Source organism: Danio rerio, chromosome 11 (assembly GCF_049306965.1).
Source record: "Danio rerio strain Tuebingen ecotype United States chromosome 11, GRCz12tu, whole genome shotgun sequence".
NCBI classification, from domain to species: domain Eukaryota; kingdom Metazoa; phylum Chordata; class Actinopteri; order Cypriniformes; family Danionidae; genus Danio; species Danio rerio.
In genome coordinates, this window is record NC_133186.1 from 46,861,413 (window position 1) to 46,879,810 (window position 18,398).

Below are 18,398 nucleotides of genomic sequence, written 5' to 3' on the forward strand. Positions count from 1 at the left end.
TGTGCTCTTTTGTAGATTACTTTTAGATTACTTTGCTCTTTTGTAGAGTACTTTTAGATTACATTTTGCTCTTTTGTAGATTACTCTTAGAATATTTTTGTGCTCTTTTGTAGATTACTTTTAGATTACATTTTGCTCTTTTGTAGATTACTCTTAGATTACTTTTGTGCTCTTTTGTAGATTACTTTTAGATTACTTTGCTCTTTTGTAGATTACTTTTAGATTACTTTGCTCTTTTGTAGATTACTTTTAGATTACTTTGCTCTTTTGTAGATTACTTTTAGATTACATTTTGCTCTTTTGTAGATTACTCTTAGATTACTTTGCTCTTTTGTAGATTACTTTTAGATTACATTTTGCTCTTTTGTAGATTACTCTTAGATTACTTTGCTCTTTTGTAGATTACTTTTAGATTACTTTTGTGCTCTTTTGTAGATTACTTTTAGATTACATTTTGCTCTTTTGTAGATTACTCTTAGATTACTTTTGTGCTCTTTTGTAGATTACTTTTAGATTACTTTGCTCTTTTGTAGATTACTTTTAGAATACTTTGCTCTTTTGTAGAGTACTTTTAGATTACTTTGCTCTTTTGTAGATTACTTTTAGATTACATTTTGCTCTTTTGTAGAGTACTTTTAGATTACTTTTGTGCTCTTTTGTAGATTACTTTTGTGCTCTTTTGTAGAGTACTTTTATATTACTTTTGTGCTCTTTTGTAGATTACTTTTAGATTACATTTTGCTCTTTTGTAGATTACTCTTAGATTACTTTTGTGCTCTTTTGTAGATTACTTTTAGATTACTTTGCTCTTTTGTAGATTACTTTTAGATTACATTTTGCTCTTTTGTAGAGTACTTTTAGATTACTTTTGTGCTCTTTTGTAGATTACTTTTGTGCTCTTTTGTAGAGTACTTTTATATTACTTTTGTGCTCTTTTGTAGATTACTTTTAGATTACATTTTGCTCTTTTGTAGATTACTCTTAGATTACTTTTGTGCTCTTTTGTAGATTACTTTTAGATTACTTTGCTCTTTTGTAGATTACTTTTAGATTACTTTGCTCTTTTGTAGAGTACTTTTAGATTACTTTGCTCTTTTGTAGATTACTTTTAGATTACATTTTGCTCTTTTGTAGAGTACTTTTAGATTACTTTTGTGCTCTTTTGTAGATTACTTTTGTGCTCTTTTGTAGAGTACTTTTATATTACTTTTGTGCTCTTTTGTAGATTACTTTTGTGCTCTTGTAGATTACTTTTGTGCTCTTTTGTAGAGTACTTTTAGATTACTTTTGTGCTCTTTTGTAGAGTACTTTGATTATTTTTGTGCTCTTTTGTAGATTACTTTTAGATGACTTTTGTAGCCTTTTAGATTGCATTCAGATTATTTTTTACTATTTTGCAGATTACTATTAGATTGCATTCAGATCACTTCTGTGCTCTTTTACAGATTAGAAAAATTTTCAGAATTAATATTTTTCACATTCATTTAAGTTCTGAATACTATTAAATTTTAATTATTGGTTGTAGACTTAGGGAACCAAAATACGTCTTTACAATGTGTAAATATTTCATGCATGTTTTACAAAACTTCTTCACACCAGTGCAATTTATCAGCGTTATTTCTAAACTATGCAATTCCTACTTATTCCCCCCAACTGCCACCCTATCACCCGCCTCCTCCCTCAAAAATAAAACTTTACTAATCTCATCCTTTTTAATTTGTAGGAGAAAAGTACATCCCAAGAAACAAAATATTAATGCTTACATCGTCTTCAAAGAGGAAGAATCAGCCACTGATGCTCTCAAATGGTAGGAGTTTTCCACAAGCATAATAAAATGATTAAGAACCTGCAGTTTTAAAACCTGCTGGAACTAACTTTAGCTGTGTGTTTATGTGCAAGCCTTAGAATGTTCATCAGCCAATCAGAATCAAGCATTCTGTAGTATAAATAGTAATAAATGTTTACACTTTTTATATATATATATATATATATATATATATATATATATATATATATATATATATATATATATATATATATATATATATATATATAGGAATGGCCATGAGATTCAGGCAGGTTTCTACATACGAGTGGACCGAGTTTCTCAGCACAGCAAAGTGAGTGTCATAAATACATTTATGAATATAATTCATCAGTAGATTGTGAAAGCGTTTGTGTAATAATGAATCCATTTTTTTACAGCATGATCATAAACGCTCCATATTTGTGGGGAATTTACCGTACGGTGAGTAACAGTGTTCTGTCAAAACTCCACATCTATAATCCTCTTAGTCTATGCTGACATCATCTTCAGCAGCTCAAACACTCTAATATCTAATGCAAAGACGGCTGCTTCTCACTCAGGGCTGCTGTTTATGCTAATGAGATGGAGAGATGTGCACTAGTGGGCGGGGCTTTCCCCCTCTGATGACACGTCCAAAGGGAGAATGTCAATCAAAGTGTTTCTGCATCAAGTCTGATTAGATCAAACACAACTAATTCATGTTTATCATTAGAGGCTGCTGGAGATATTCACACACTGCTGACACACAACTGGGTATAAAGGTGATTTCTGCATATTAGCTCCCCTTTAATATGTATATTTATTCTCTCAGATATAAGTGAGCTTCCGCTGCAGAATCACTTCCAGGAGTGTGGAAACATCGAGGCCGTGCGTTTGGTGCGAGACAGGGATTCTGGCATGGGGAAAGGCTTCGGCTATGTCCTTTTTGAGGTAAAAATTCAGATATAATATATCTCAAACCTATAAACCTGACTATTTGATGTGCTTTTAAATAGTCGACTTGATCAAAGATTTCCTGTGTGCAACAATTGGGTCTCACTTTACAACAAGGTTTCATTAGTTAATGTGTTCACTAGCATAAACGAAGTATGAGCAGTACTTGTACAGCATTTAATAATACCAATCCATGCTTGTTAACATTATTATTGCACTGAGAGTTAGCAACCAACAATAAATGATTTTATTTTCATTAACTAACATTATAACAAAATAAAATAAACCCTGTGATAAATGCTATGGTCAGTGTTTGTTAATGTTAATAAATACATTCACTAATACAACCTTATTGTAAAGTGTGATCCTTTATTTATGCTGTCCTTTACTATTTATTTAACTACTGAGCAATATAAATTCATTACATGTACTTACTGTATGGATGGGGTTAGAATGCAGATTAGGTTTAGCATTAGTTGCGTGTAATTATGCATAATTTATTGTAAATACTTGTGAAGTGTAACAAGGACACATTAAGATCAAGTGTTACCATCAGTTGTGTGTATCATTAATATTGTTGGTAATATTTCATCAAGTTTGTTTAGAAACATTACAAATAGGTTCATCTGGCTATTGAAGGTTTATTTCCAGAACCTTTGCTTTCTCTGTTCTTCAGTGGTAAATAAAATATTTTAAAGGAAATATTTAAATAAATTAGTGGAAAATAAAATATTTTGAAAATTACTGATGCTGAAAACTGTAGAATTTGTATCATGTGTTCACATTAAAAATCTTATTTAATTGATGTTTTCACTTGTTTGCTGATGTTTAATTGTATATTTATTATTGAAATGAGCGGAGATTACATTAAATAAAAAATCCATTACATTACATCACTGGTCCTTCTGTGAAGATGTTTTTTAAATATATATTAATTAATACATTTCCCAAATGACGTTTAACAAAGCAAGGACATTATTTACAGTATTTCTTATTACATTATGTTATTTATTTTCATTTTAATACCTAATTAATCTAGTTACGCCTATAAATGTCACTTTAAGCTGAACATTATCTTGTAAAGTAACTAGTGACAGATTATGTACTGCCATCATGGCAAAGACAAAACAAATGAGCTATTAGGAATGAGTTATTAAATCTTGTTTAAAAATGTTAAGAGATATTTGGGAAATCGTTTAGTTTTCAACGCTATATTTGTCATTATACGAGCTATAAAAGCCAGGTGTATTAAATAGTATTTGTGCAAAGTTAGTACATTTTAAGGTGCAACATTTATCCATTAACAAATTGATTTCATTTACAAGATGAATAAAGTGTCAAACCTGCTGTTTTCTGTTTCAGAGCCCAGACTCAGTGATGTTAGCATTGAAACTCAACGGCTCGACATTACAGCAGCGAAAGATCCGGGTGAAACGCTCCGTGAAGAAGGAGAAAGAAAAGAAAACTCCACCAGGACGAAAAGCAGAAGGACAGCGAACGGGAGGAGGACTCAAAGGGCCGAAGCAGGAGTTCAGAAATAACACGGGCAGAAAAAACTTCACCAAGAACCCCAGAAATAAACCAACACAAGCGTCCTCGTTTAAAGGAGAAATGGCGGATCCCACTGCCAAAAGAGGAAAACCGCAGAAGAAGAAGTTCAAGCACAAGAAGAAGAAACACAGCGGTCATGTTTAGGTTTATCATGTATACGTGTGTTTTAATTGTGCTGATTAAAAATACTGACTGATTAACTGGACTCCAGAGCTGAAGAGCATTGATTTGGTCATCCTGTGAGGGATTATCTGGATAATAATGTCAGATAAAGAAGAATCTGGGCCGTGTTCACAAAGCGTTTTAAGGATGAAAGTAGCTCCAAACTTTCTGATTTAGTCCACAGGCATAGGCGGAGTGTGTGTAAGGCTGGGGAAGGCTTAAGCCCAATCCCAATTCTACCCCTTAGCCCTACCCCTCATTTTGCGCGTTCCCCTCAAGGAAAAGTGGTGTCCCAATTCTCTTCAGCTTAAAGGCGTAGGGCAGGCATGTCCAAACTCGGTCCTGGAGGGCCGGTGTCCTGCAAAGTTTAGTTCCAACCCCAATCAGACACACCTGGGCTACCTAATCCAGCTCTTACTAGGCTTTCTAGAAACATCTTGCAGGTGTGTTGAGGCTAAAATCTGCAGGACACCGGCCCTCCAGGACCGAGTTTGGACATCCCTGGCGTTGGGCTAAGGGGAAGAGGTGAATAGCCCTTCGAACGAAGATTATTTAGGACCACACTCAAAACCAAGGGGTAAGAAAATTTCCCAGAATGCACCATCTACAACAGCAGGATCGCAGCACCCAGAGGTCAGGAGATTTATAAATCAGTATTTTTTTTGTCATTGCGAATTTTTAATAACAAACAAGCACATGTTTTAATACACTCATAACCACCGTCATGCTTTAAAAAATGCTGAAATAAAAACCGCTAAATTTCATGATCTATAATCCTTAATAATACCTCCTGTCCAGCAGTCCCACAGCATGCTGACACTTGTTGACTCTGGAATGCCCTGTCGGAAAAGTCTAGTGGCTGGGAATGAGCTGTTTGCAGTGTCTGCTATAATGTTCATGCTGTTTTTGGTGTGTTTACATTGATGAATGTGTTACAGTGATAATATATCTGCCTTCAGTGATTTCATGAAGATAAACATAAAAAATAACACAACTGGAATCACTACAGCAGTCGCCATCGTCTGATCTCAAATGATGCTACAGAGATCGTGATGACATGTGATGACGCTTGCAGGAGCTGTAGTGCTGTCCCAATTCTTAGGGGTAAGTTTCTTAATTCTTAAGGGTAAAGCCTCCTCCTTTTCCAGAGACCACGGAGTTGGCAGCAAAGAAAATAACTCACTGAAAACATGTAAAGGTGTAAGGTAGAATTATATGAATGTATTTAAATGTTAATGATTACATGAATACTTCAGTCATTGTAAGTTTGTCAATCAAATTTAAAATCCCCCTCCATACAAAAATGGACCTTTGCACTGAAGAGCGCTGTTTATTACTGGAGTTCACAGCAGCTCTGAAAACCAAACCAAAAGTGCTGGCCAGCGAACTATTCTGATTTGCTGGACAAGGACATAAGTATACATCAAGCCATACTTATACAACCTCAACACATCCACTCCCAAGATTAAAATGAATAAAGAACTTTAAAATACTGATTAAAAAGTCCCCAAACATCAGCAGCATTATTATTATTAATCAGGGGTCACCAATCTCGGTCCTGGAGGTCTGGTGTCCTGCATAGTGTAGCTCCAACTTGCCTCAACACACCTGCCTGGATGTTTCAAGTATACCGAGTAAGAGCTTGATTAGTTTGATCAGGTGTGTTTGATTAGGGTTGGAGCTAAAATCTGCAGGACACCGGCCCTCTAGGAACAAGTTTGGTGTCCCCTGTTATTAATAATAAATAGTCGAATACACAAAGCAACTTTATAAATCCACACCTGGCTCTGTTAAATAGAAAATTTAAATAAATCAAATTTAATTAAATGCATTTAAATAATCTTAATTAAAAAAAAGGTTTTGAATTATTAATTCCTGCCAAATTTTTCATGAAGATTTGTGCAGCAAATAAAATATTTTTATGCAAATAAATGTTCTATAAATACAAATTTGGCCATTTTTGTACATTTTTCTAAATAAATGTAAAAATCCTTGATATTAAAAATCCTCATAGAAAATGTAGTCTTTGATATTCAATATCTTTAATATTAAAAATAATTAAAAATTCTAAATCTTTTATATTTATATTTTAAAAATATTTTTATTTAAAAATGTAAGTTTTTTTTGAAGCTCTTAAATGCATATTTGCTTAATTATTTTCTAAGAAAATTGGTTATTACTGCCAGTTTTTCATGCACCACATCATCTTGTCCCTAAAAAATAAATTGCCAATATCAATAAAGTAAACAGTGTTTCCCAACCTTGTTCCTAAAGGCACACCAACAGTACACATTCTCAACCTCTGATCAAACACACCTGAATCAGAGCTGTAGAAGAGACTCCAAAACCTGAAGGGAGACGTTTAACATATGTACTGCTGGTGCTCAAAACAACAAATGAAACACGAACATCCTAATCTGAATGAATGAAATATTCTCATTAAATACTTTGTACTTTACATAGTTGGATGCACAAATGAATTGAACACAGCGATTATTCGACATTGATTTATTTGGATTTTAAAAAAAGAGGAAACTCCGAGCACCTTTAATCGTGCTTCACCACATCAGACGTCTCACAGCCAATAAAAATAACTTAAATACATGAACACAGACAAATGACTTCTCCATTTCCCCATCACAGACTAAAGACAGTGTAAACATCGCGTCTACAAGCCTTCGCGATATTCAATGACTTCCAAAACTCAACACTGTTAGTAAATCAAATGACTCAAATAGATGAGTGTTAGCGGGTCATGCTTGTCTTCTGTCATTCAAACGCACTGAAACACCATCACCAAACTGATGTCTCTCACTTCTGTTCCCCTCCTCAGATGCTGCTTTAGATCCGCTTCTGTGCGTTCGCTGTTCGTGAATGGAAAAGGGGCGGGACTGTAGATTCAGGACAGACAGGAAGTGATGTCGTACAGCGGCTGGAGTTCCTGCTACTCGATGTCGTCGTCGCTGATGCTCTGAGCGCTGACGATACGCTGCAGGAAACATATTAGATTGAATTCACACTGACGTGGACATTTACGGCACAGCTTGTTCAGGGGATTCGGAGTTTGAATTTGAAGTTCACGTCTTGCTATTTTAAATATATTTATTTTGTAATTGGGTTGAACGCGGACTCTTCAGTTCACATCGAAAAATTCAGATGTAATTCCCAGAATTCTCACAAATCTGAATTCAGAGTTTGGATCTCATAGTTCGGACTTTCATTCATTTTCTTTTCAGATTAGTCCCTTTATTCGCGGTCGCCACAGCAGAATGAACCGCCAACTTATCCAGCATATGTTTTACGCAGCCAATGCCATTCCAGCTGCAACCCAGTATTGGGAAACACCCATACACGACAGCCAATTTCCCTATTAGGGTTGGATTGATAGACGATGCCTGATAGATATCATGATGCTGAGCCAGCTTCACGATCCTCCGCCCCGTCGCAGCACCAACCCGCTCGCGAACACACACTCAGGCCTCGATTACACTAATCTGTCTTAAAGGGTCACGAAACACCAGAACACATGTGTTGAGCTGTTGACAGTGGTATATGTGTCCCACACTGCTAAAAACACTATTAGGACACCTATATTTCACTAAAAAGTGTAAATTGGTTGTTTTTGCGTTATTTCAAGCAAATTCGTACTTCCGGTTTGAAACTAATTTTTAAAGCTGCGTCACGGTCATGAGATAATAGCGTGTATTCCAGCGTGCAGACTGGACGTCTGTGCCAGAGTGTGTCTTATTACGTCTTACAGTGTGCTGCATTAATGCATGAGTAAAGCTTGGTTCAAACCAATCAGCGCGCTCTATTGTGCACCTTCATTAATATTCATTACTGTCACAGTGTTTAGACGACAGAGACGCCACGTTGTGTTGGCGAAACAAGCGTGAAGTGTTGCTTTTATAGTTTGCTGCAGTGAAGTTTTGTTTTCATTTTCTCTCTGTGAGAGCGCAGCTGGAGTCACGTGTGGATTAACAGTGTACGCGACGCTCCACAACAATAACTTACGTGTCTAAGGAGGATTATTGTTTACCTGAGAGCTGTTCTCATCTGCAAACGCTGAGATCCGGATTCGCTTTAGTCTCCTCTTAATACAGACGCGGCTCTAGTTGCTGGTGATTGTCCTGTCTCTACAGATTTGGTAAGTGAGCGGCCAGTGCTCTTTGTTTATTCAGTTTGTTCGTAATGAACTAACTATTGCACCGAGTGTAAACATGTCAGCACCACAACCAAACTTTAACCTCGTGTAGGATTTTCACCGCATTTAGTGACCGGAATAACACACGCGGCTTTCTGACGCTACCTGCCGTGTGCATCTAAGTTTCCGGGAAATGCGGAGGGTTTTTTTCTCTCATTCGCCGTGCGGTATCAAACATTGCATGAAAAATACACGCTTAGAGCAGCTCCTCCAATCAAATATCTCGTTTGTAGCGAGGGACATGAATGAATTACCTAAATGAAAGAGTCAAACTGCAGTTAAAGTCCACCGTTTAATCATTTGGCAAATAATTTGACTACAGATGTCCATGTAAACACAGTCACATTGTCCCCTGTGTGTGTGTGTGTGTGTTTTAACTCGGTTACTTTCGATTCAGCACGCCCAAATAGACACTCCAACACCATGCCTCTTTTCTTCCTCCGACACTCCCCCCTAAACAGAGCTGGACACGCCCACTTTTCTGACTTTTTCCAAAATAGAGGTGTGAAAACACCCTGCTGAAACGAGGGGCCCTTTAAGCCTGGTTTATACTTCTGCGTCAAGTGACCGGCGTAACTCACGGCGCAGCCAACGCGTGCAGCTGTGCATTTATACTTCTGCGCGCTGTCTCAGTTGGTCTGCATTAACACTTCCGAAACTCTAGTTGGCAGTGAGGTGTTCATGTGTCTTGAGTTTCTTCGCTGGTGTTTTGTTTCTTCTGAACGCTTTCTGGTTGTACAAGTGGCTCAAACTCGCTCATTTTGAGGCAGGAACCGGCGGACGTGCAACAACTTTAACTATGAGGTAAACACAAAACAAAACTTTCCATCCGGAGCTCCTTCACGGGACTCCACACTTGTAAACAATCGCTCCATCAGGGTCGCGCAGCTATCGGTCCCGCCCAAACTCGTCAGCGCTACCAAGCCAACCAATCACAGAGCTTGCGCTACGCGTCGTTGCGACGTGAGGTTACATTTTTTAAGAGGTGCACGTCCACGACGCCGACAGCGTAGGGCTATGCGTCAACGCGTTGGCTGCGCCATAGCATAAGCGTTCGCTTGACGCAGAAGTATCAATCAGCCTTTCGTTTTAAAATGCCATTTGGACACGACTGTCGGAGTACGCCCCCTTGTGGCAGCCACACAGAATTTTCAGTGTTATTGTGCACACCGAGAGCTGATTTTCGTGGTGAAAAAGTTTCTAAGGAAATGTGGAGACAACATAAAATGCTTATTTTATATTCCTCATTTATGAATAGAAATTTTTTTTTTAATAGACTTTTTCTGATTCAAACAAGTGACGAAAAACTCCTATTTCTGATCTGGTGTGCACAGATCTGCTTGGACAACACTGGAATACTTCACATCCGGTTGACCAGTAGCATACGGTCTGGTCGCAGGAATTTAAATATTTAATCACATCCGAGTTTTACGCATACGGAAGTAAAGGTGTGTTAGTAAAGGTCTGTCTGTATGTATGTATGTGTGTGTGTTTTTTTGTCTGAGCTGTGTCTGTCAGTATGTGTGTCTGTCTCTCTCTGTGTGTATGTGTGTGTGTGTGTGTGTGTGTATGTTCACCTGGCTGATGGTGGGCAGTTTGGTGAGGAGCATCTGGAAGACTGGAGGAGGGAGCGTCTGCTGCAGGACCTGCAGGAGCTGCTGAGGCTGACCACACACTGCGATGGCGTTCGTCAGGTGATCCACACCTTTCTCATAGTCTCCTGACACACACACACACACACGCACAGAAAAGTGTTAAAGTCTGCGTAAACCAAAGGTAGCTGAGACTTTTATTTCAGTATGCTGAAGTACTGAAACTGAATATTGAGTAGGGGGCGGGGCTTTCTTTTAGAGCATCATTCCCTCACAGTAAACTAACAGGAAGCGAAGAATACCGAGTCTGAAGCACCAAACTGACATCATCAGAGAAGCAGCCAATCCACACGCAGAAGCAGACACTCCGATTTTGATTTAAAATGACCGAAACAAACATTATTTTCAGTGGAATAACGTGCGCAGATTAATTGTTCACCTAAAGCGGGGAGTCCAAACTTGTTCCTGAAGGGGCCAGTGTCCTGGAGACATGAACTCCAACCCAAATCAAACACACCTAAACAAGCTAATCAAGCTCTTACTAGGGCTGTTTCTCAATTCCAAGAACGCAGAGACCGGACTTGCGTTCTTCTGGAGATCGGACTTGCCAGATGTCCTCGGAAGAACGAACTCAGGAGACCACGAGAACAGAGAACACGTCCTGTGAGAAATGAGATGCTGTGTTCTTCCTGATGGTCACATGACCTTCACGTGTTTAAATGGTAGATTATTTAAACATTACAGCCTTCATACAACAATTACTGTCTTTCCCCTTTTCAAAATATACTCTGCATGAAAACATTATCAATATACACTGAACGGTGTAAATAAAACAGATTTTTATACGAATTTCAGCAAACAAACACCCTTAATGTGTTTATTCCTTTATTAAGATGTTCATGGTAATGTTTAATTTCACCGTTTCATTCAGGGAAACTCCTGAGGTAAGTTAAATCTCTGAACTAATAATAAATCTAGATAAAATGCTGCGCTCGCGAGGCAGTGGTGCAGTAGGTAGTGCTGTCGCCTCACAGCAAGAAGGTCACTGGTTCGAACCTCGGCTCAGTTGGCGTTTCTTTGTGGAGTTTGCATGTTCTCCCTGCCTTCGCGTGGGTTTCCTCCGGGTGCTCCGGTTTCCCCCACAGTCCAAAGACATGCGGTACAGGTGAATTGGGTAGGCTAAATTGACCGTAGTGTATGAGTGTGTGTGTGAATGTGTGTGTGGATGTTTCCCAGAGAAGGGTTTTGGCTGGAAGGGCATCCGCTGCGTAAAAACTTGCTGGATAAATTGGTGGTTCATTCCACTGTGGCGACCTCGGTTTAATAAAGGGACTAAGCCGACAAGAAATTGAATGAATGAAAATGCTGCGCTTCCCACCTCCAGTTGCAATGACTTCTGGGACTTCCAGAGCGAGTTCGGTGCTCAAGTCTGCATCGGTGCGTCCTCGATATCAAGAACACATCCGGGAAGTTTCACGCGTCCTCTGTTCTTGAACTGAACTTTAGCAGCTGATGATGACGTCACACGAAAACGCAAGACCGCTGAAGAGCGCATATTGAGAAACAGCCTTGATATACTGGATTAACTAGAAACATCCTGGCAAGTGCAATGAAGCAAGTTGGAGCTAAACTCAGCAGGACACTGGCCCTCCAGGACCGAGTTTTGACACCCCTGACCTAAAGCAATGGTCTCTAACTCAATTCCTGGAGTGCCGCGGCTTACTCCACCTCAAACCTGCTTATTAATGTCTGGTAAGCTGCGTCCCAAATGGCACACTATACACTATGCACTTATGCACTATGTACTTATGCACTTACACACTCAACAGTATAGTATATGTATGTAGTGTCGTCCCAAATGGCGCACTAATGTTTTTTTACTAAGCGGAAATTCAAACCGTTTCCCTGATGACGGTCGCCAAATCAGTGAAATAAAGACCGAATGATCAAATAATACCTGCCGTGAGTATAACCGCATTCACCATCGGGAGGCGCTATAATCACTCTCGTAGGAGAGTTTTGCTTTCACCATCCGAAACAAATAAAGTTATTCAACATGTGCGCCCGATAGCTCCGCCCCTTCCGCTACGCAAGCAGACCTTCGGTGGTTGAGTGCGTGAAGTGTCCATCATTACACACTTCACTTTACCGGCTGAATGAGTGATCATCCGGGTAATTAAAGTGCACTTATTATTGTTAGAGTTTTCAGTGTGAACACTACTTACACTATTTAAACTACAAAATGGCGCAGAATAGAGCATAAGTATGCGATTAGGGACGCAGCTGTAGTCTTGAACAGCTTGATTAGTTGATCAGCTGTGTTTAATTAGGGCTGCCTCCCTCCAGGATTCCAGACCTATGACCTAAAGATGAACACAAGGTGACCTAGCAAAACAACCGATGAACGTTTGGATTTCACACAGACCTCACGGGCCGGGACACGCCAAGCTGACTGTGTTGTCGCCTCATTTCTGGAGCAAAAAGCTTCCCGTGAACACACCAAACGGATGGCCGTCGACTGATTCAAGAGCAAAATAAAACCAGAATTTCTGACGCACACATGCAAAGTGTAAACAAAGCAGCGTTCTGCTCCATTCCCACAGCAATCACCTCTCACCACGGGAGAGATGAAGGACTGATAATCCAATAACCCATATCGTTTGCTAATATTTGAGATGTGTAATGATGAAGTTACAGCCGGCCTCTGTGTGTTCCTGAATTGATTTGTTTTCATGCTACATCACACTCGCACTGCTGATTCGCTGCTGATTAACCAATCAGAGGGATGGAACAGACTAATCACACTAGTGTTGCCACCATACTAGGATTGCGGTACTGAAATCTGAAAAACGTCTATTTCCTGCTAACATTTGAGCATGTTCCTAAACACCGCTGATTGGCCATTGTGTTCACCAGTGCTCAACAGAAATGACTGTGATTGGCCATGAAGGTCATCAGTTCACCGAGGGCGAACACAGACATACACACACTGGAGCAGAGCTCACCCTGAGCCAGCAGCTCTTCACCCAGCTGAATCTCCTCCAGGAAAAACTTCTGAACCGCCTCTGCGTCCTTCAGGTCTGGTAACTGCATATATACACACACACACACAAATATAACAGATGAGAGAGTTCATAATTCAGTGTGTCTACGGTATTAATGTGTGTGTGTGTGTGTGTGTGTGTGTGTGTGTGTGTGTGTGTGTGAAATTACCCTTGATAATCCAGCTTTCTCCTGAGCTGCCTTCTGCTTTTTTCTTCCTGCAAGAAAACACATTGATCAGCCTTTCTGACTGTAACTTACCCGTCCAACTGACGGTACATCTACTAGAGGAGAACTAATCTGAACACTCATCACCACTTCAGTTCACATGTAGACAGACAAAATTATAGATAGATAGATAGATAGATAGATAGATAGATAGATAGATAGATAGATAGATAGATAGATAGATAGATAGATAGATAGATAGATAGATAGATAGATAGAAAAGACAAATAGATGATAGAGAAGGACAAATTGACAAACATATTTATTTATATATGAATACACTCACTGGCCACTTTATTAGGTACACCTGTCCAACTGCTCGTTAATGCAAATTTCTCATCAGCCAATCACATGGCAGCAACTCAATGCATTTAGGCATGTAAATATGGTCAAGACGATCTGCTGCAGTTCAAAGCGAGCATCAGAATGGGGAAGAAAGGGGATTTAAGAGACTTTGAATGTGGCATGGTTGTTGCCTGTACAGCTAAGAACAGGAAACTGAGTCTCCATTTCTGCTGCCACATTCAGAATTTGGCCTCAACAACATGAAAGCATGGATCATCCTGCCTTGTATCAGCGGTTCAGGCTGGTGGTGGTGGTGTAATGGTGTGGGGGAGATTTTCTTTGGGTCCATTAGTACCAATTGAGCATCAACGCCACAGCCTACCTGAGTATTGCTGCTGACCATGTCCATCCCTTTATGAGCACAGTGTCTCCATCTTCTGATGGCTACTTCCAGCAGGATAACGCAGCATGTCATAAAGCTCAATCATCTCAGACTGCTGAACATGACGATGAGTTCACTGTACTCAAATGGCCTCCACAGTCACCAGAGCTCAATCCAATAGAGCAGCTTTGGGATGTGGTGGAACGGGAGATTGGCATCATGGATGTGCAGCCGACAAATCTGCAGCAACTGTGTGATGCTATCATGACAACATGGAGCAAAATCTCTGAGGAATATTTCCAGCAGCTTGTTGAATCTCTGACATGAAGGATTAAGGCAGTTCTGAAAGCAAAAGGTGGTTTAACCCCGTACTAGTAAGGTGTACCTAATAAAGTGTCCGGTTAGTGTATATGTGTGTGTAATTTTGAACACCTTGTGACATGCTACTTTAAATATTCACTCTAAAATTGCATGCAAGTATGACTTCAAAAGTAATTGACTGAACAGTGCAGTACTTTGACAGTCATTAGCTGATAATATGACTATTTAGAATTTGCATATTATATTTTTCTACATTTATATTATAAAGGAGAAAGTTAGAATGTGTGAATATAGAACCAACTTTACCCCAATATGAGAGAGTGATAGACAGATGGACGGACAGATAGAAAAATACATATATAGAGAGAGCAAGATGGAGAAAATGACAGATAAGCAGGAGGAAGGACAGACAGAACACATGCAGAATGACAGACAGATATAGATGTATACAGATAGATATAGATGTATACAGATAGATATAGATGTATACAGAAAGACAGACAGATATAGATGTATACAGAAAGACAAACAGATATAGATGTATACAGAAAGACAAACAGATATAGATGTATACAGAAAGACAAACAGATATAGATGTATACAGAAAGACAAACAGATATAGATGTATACAGATAGACAGACAGATATAGATGTATACAGAAAGACAAACAGATATAGATGTATACAGAAAGACAAACAGATATAGATGTATACAGATAGACAGACAGATATAGATGTATACAGAAAGACAAACAGATATAGATGTATACAGAAAGACAAACAGATATAGATGTATACAGATAGACAGACAGATATAGATGTATACAGAAAGACAAACAGATATAGATGTATACAGAAAGACAAACAGATATAGATGTATACAGATAGACAGACAGATATAGATGTATACAGAAAGACAAACAGATATAGATGTATACAGATAGACAGACAGATATAGATGTATACAGAAAGACAAACAGATATAGATGTATACAGAAAGACAAACAGATATAGATGTATACAGATAGACAGACAGATATAGATGTATACAGAAAGACAAACAGATATAGATGTATACAGAAAGACAAACAGATATAGATGTATACAGATAGACAGACAGATATAGATGTATACAGAAAGACAAACAGATATAGATGTATACAGAAAGACAAACAGATATAGATGTATACAGATAGACAGACAGATATAGATGTATACAGAAAGACAAACAGATATAGATGTATACAGAAAGACAAACAGATATAGATGTATACAGATAGACAGACAGATATAGATGTATACAGAAAGACAAACAGATATAGATGTATACAGAAAGACAAACAGATATAGATGTATACAGAAAGACAAACAGATATAGATGTATACAGATAGACAGACAGATATAGATGTACGCATAGATATAGATGTATAGAGAAAGACAGACATATATAGATGCATACAGTAAGACAGATATAGATGTATACAGTAAGACAGATATAGATGTATACAGACAGGTACAGATGTATACAGAAAGACAGACAGATATAGATGTATACAGAAAGACAGACAGATATAGATGTATACAGAATGACAGATAGATATAGATGTATACAGAATGACAGACAGATATAGATGTATACAGAAAGACAAACAGATATAGATGTATACAGAATGACAGATATAGATATATACAGAATGACAGACAGATATAGATGTATACAGATAGACAGACAGATATAGATGTACGCAGATAGATATAGATGTATAGAGAAAGACAGACAGATATAGATGTATACAGACAGATATAGATGTATAGAGAAAGACAGACAGATATAGATGTATAAAGACAGACAGATATAGATGTATACAGACAGATATAGATGTATAGAGAAAGACAGACAGATATAGATGTATAGAGAAAGACAGACAGATATAGATGTATACAGAATGACAGACAGGCACAGACTCTATGCAGAGGGATAAACAGGCCGCTGCTTCTCTCACGTTCTCGTAGTTTGTTCTTGTAGTTCGGGTCACTCCGTCTCTTCCTGTCGAAATAAATGCAGTAACCGACGAAGAGCGCCGCGCCCAAACCAGCCGCGATCCTGCTGCTGCTGCCGCCCATCATGACGAGAGAAACCCACACAGAACCGCAAGCAAAAACACCGGAAAATTACAAATAATCACGTCGATCAGAGCCACTGCATGACCCTCAGCGGAGCCACACGAGGAAGGACCCTAGCGACGTCACTCAGATAAGCGGCCGCTGATGGCGCCTGAGCACAAACACTGAGCGACTCTACACAACTCTACACTTTACTCAAATGAGGAGTAATCCATGTAAGAGCGATTTAACTTAATGTAGAAAATACTATTCTTTTTATTAAAAATCAACGTTTTAGAAGAGCTGCTACTTCTAGATTGACAGCAGGTGGCAGTAAAGACCCGCTGAATACAATTAAACAGTTATTTAAGGTGAAGTCTAGATGGGATACAGCTGCGGATATTCGCGTCAACGTAGCATAACCTTTTATAACACTGTACAGCCATAATTAATATTTTTTACCTTATCATGATAGTTTGGTTTAGGAATGAAGAAGTTAATAAAATACTATTTAATGGGTAATTTGATACATAATATCGTTAACTTCCATCCGCAGCTGTATCCCATTGTTTCATGAGTTGTTAGTGTTAGTGATTTTTGGTTAAGATGTTTAGATTAAGTTGTGTTAATTGTGCTTTAAGGCTTAAAATAACGTTATTTAACTCAAAATTGCTTAATAAAAAATGTATTCAACTCTTTTTATTCTCCGAAAGTCTGTATTATTTATTTGTTGGTATTTTATGTATTATTTATTTGATTATTTTCAACAGTAACAAACTATATTTGTTTGAGAAACTTATAGTGATGTCCTTTGTATTCTTATGAATTGTAATTTTTCCATGTAACACGTATTGATGACCAAACTATTGATTTAATAATTAATTTAATAGCTATTTTTATTATTATTATTATTAATAATATTGTTATTATTATTAACATTATTTGTTTATGTTTGGTAAATTCAGAACGATTTGATTAATAAAAATATTGATTCTCTAGTTTTAGGTGCAGGATTATATAAAGGAGTAAATAGTTGTATGAATGTTTAGGTGTTTAAGTAGGGTGTTGTGAGCATGTTCAGCCTGCTGTTATGTTTTATCTTTTTATCTTCAAGATTGATGTATATTTATTTATTTTATATTTTTATTAATTGTGTGATGCTTTTTAATCTTTTTTGGCTCTGTCCTTTATTATTCTGTATCTGCCCCTTCATCTCAGTTTCTAAGCCTGTAGAAAACATCAGATATTTTAGGTAATGTGGTATTAGATGAGGAATACATGTCAGTTTCTTTTCCTCATCCACAAATGAAGTCCTCTGGTCCAGATGTGAGTTCCAGCAGCTCTGGAGTCAGTTGTCTGTGGGTTTAGTGTTTTGGGTTTGTCAGGTCTCCTCCTCTTTCCCCTTCAGAGACACAAGTGTAATTATTTTTACCCAGAGCTGCAGCTGTTTTTCAGAAGGGCTGGCAGACGCTGCGCTGCTCGGAGTCACGCCAGCAGACGACAACTGAAAAAATCAGCCATTACAACTGGAAGAAAATACAGCACAGTTGAGCTGCTGCCCAGCAGCGGCCCAGCAGAAGCCTTTATGGCAGCAGAGGCTGTATTTTCCATCAACTGGAGCTGTCTGATGTCATGCGATGTGTTTTCAAGGATGAACACGTAGTGGAACCTGGAGCCGGTGCTGTCTGCCCCATCCAGAAGCATCGAGAGCTCGTTCTTCAGTCCACGAAAGGCTCTTTATAGTCAGCATGAAACTGAAATTAAGATTAGATGTACATCACCATATG

The 18,398-nt window shown here is 38.3% G+C and overlaps 2 protein-coding genes across 4 annotated transcripts in view; one reads left to right on the forward strand and one right to left on the reverse strand.

The window, feature by feature from the left end:
• The window catches only part of rbm34 (RNA binding motif protein 34), a 17,922-nt gene extending 13,426 nt beyond the window's left edge, over nt 1–4,496 (forward strand). For 2 of the 3 annotated variants that reach the window (XM_068224141.2, XM_005155924.5), the window contains exons 7-11: nt 1,724–1,807; nt 2,057–2,120; nt 2,206–2,248; nt 2,619–2,737; nt 4,103–4,496. In XM_068224141.2, coding sequence (XP_068080242.1) covers nt 1,724–1,807; nt 2,057–2,120; nt 2,206–2,248; nt 2,619–2,737; nt 4,103–4,435 — 643 coding nt within the window. In that variant the 3' untranslated portion in view covers nt 4,436–4,496. The remainder of the gene's footprint in view (nt 1–1,723; nt 1,808–2,056; nt 2,121–2,205; nt 2,249–2,618; nt 2,738–4,102) is intronic. The other variant, NM_001002382.1, reaches the window with a different exon arrangement.
• Nucleotides 4,497–6,946: 2,450 nt separating this feature from the next.
• tomm20b (translocase of outer mitochondrial membrane 20b) lies at nt 6,947–16,741 on the reverse strand. The gene is given in 5 exon segments (NM_001002698.1): nt 6,947–7,442; nt 10,235–10,377; nt 13,255–13,336; nt 13,463–13,509; nt 16,512–16,741. Coding segments are annotated over 5 exon segments (441 nt in total). The 5' UTR covers nt 16,636–16,741; the 3' UTR covers nt 6,947–7,397.
• Between the last annotated feature and the right edge of the window lie 1,657 nt (nt 16,742–18,398).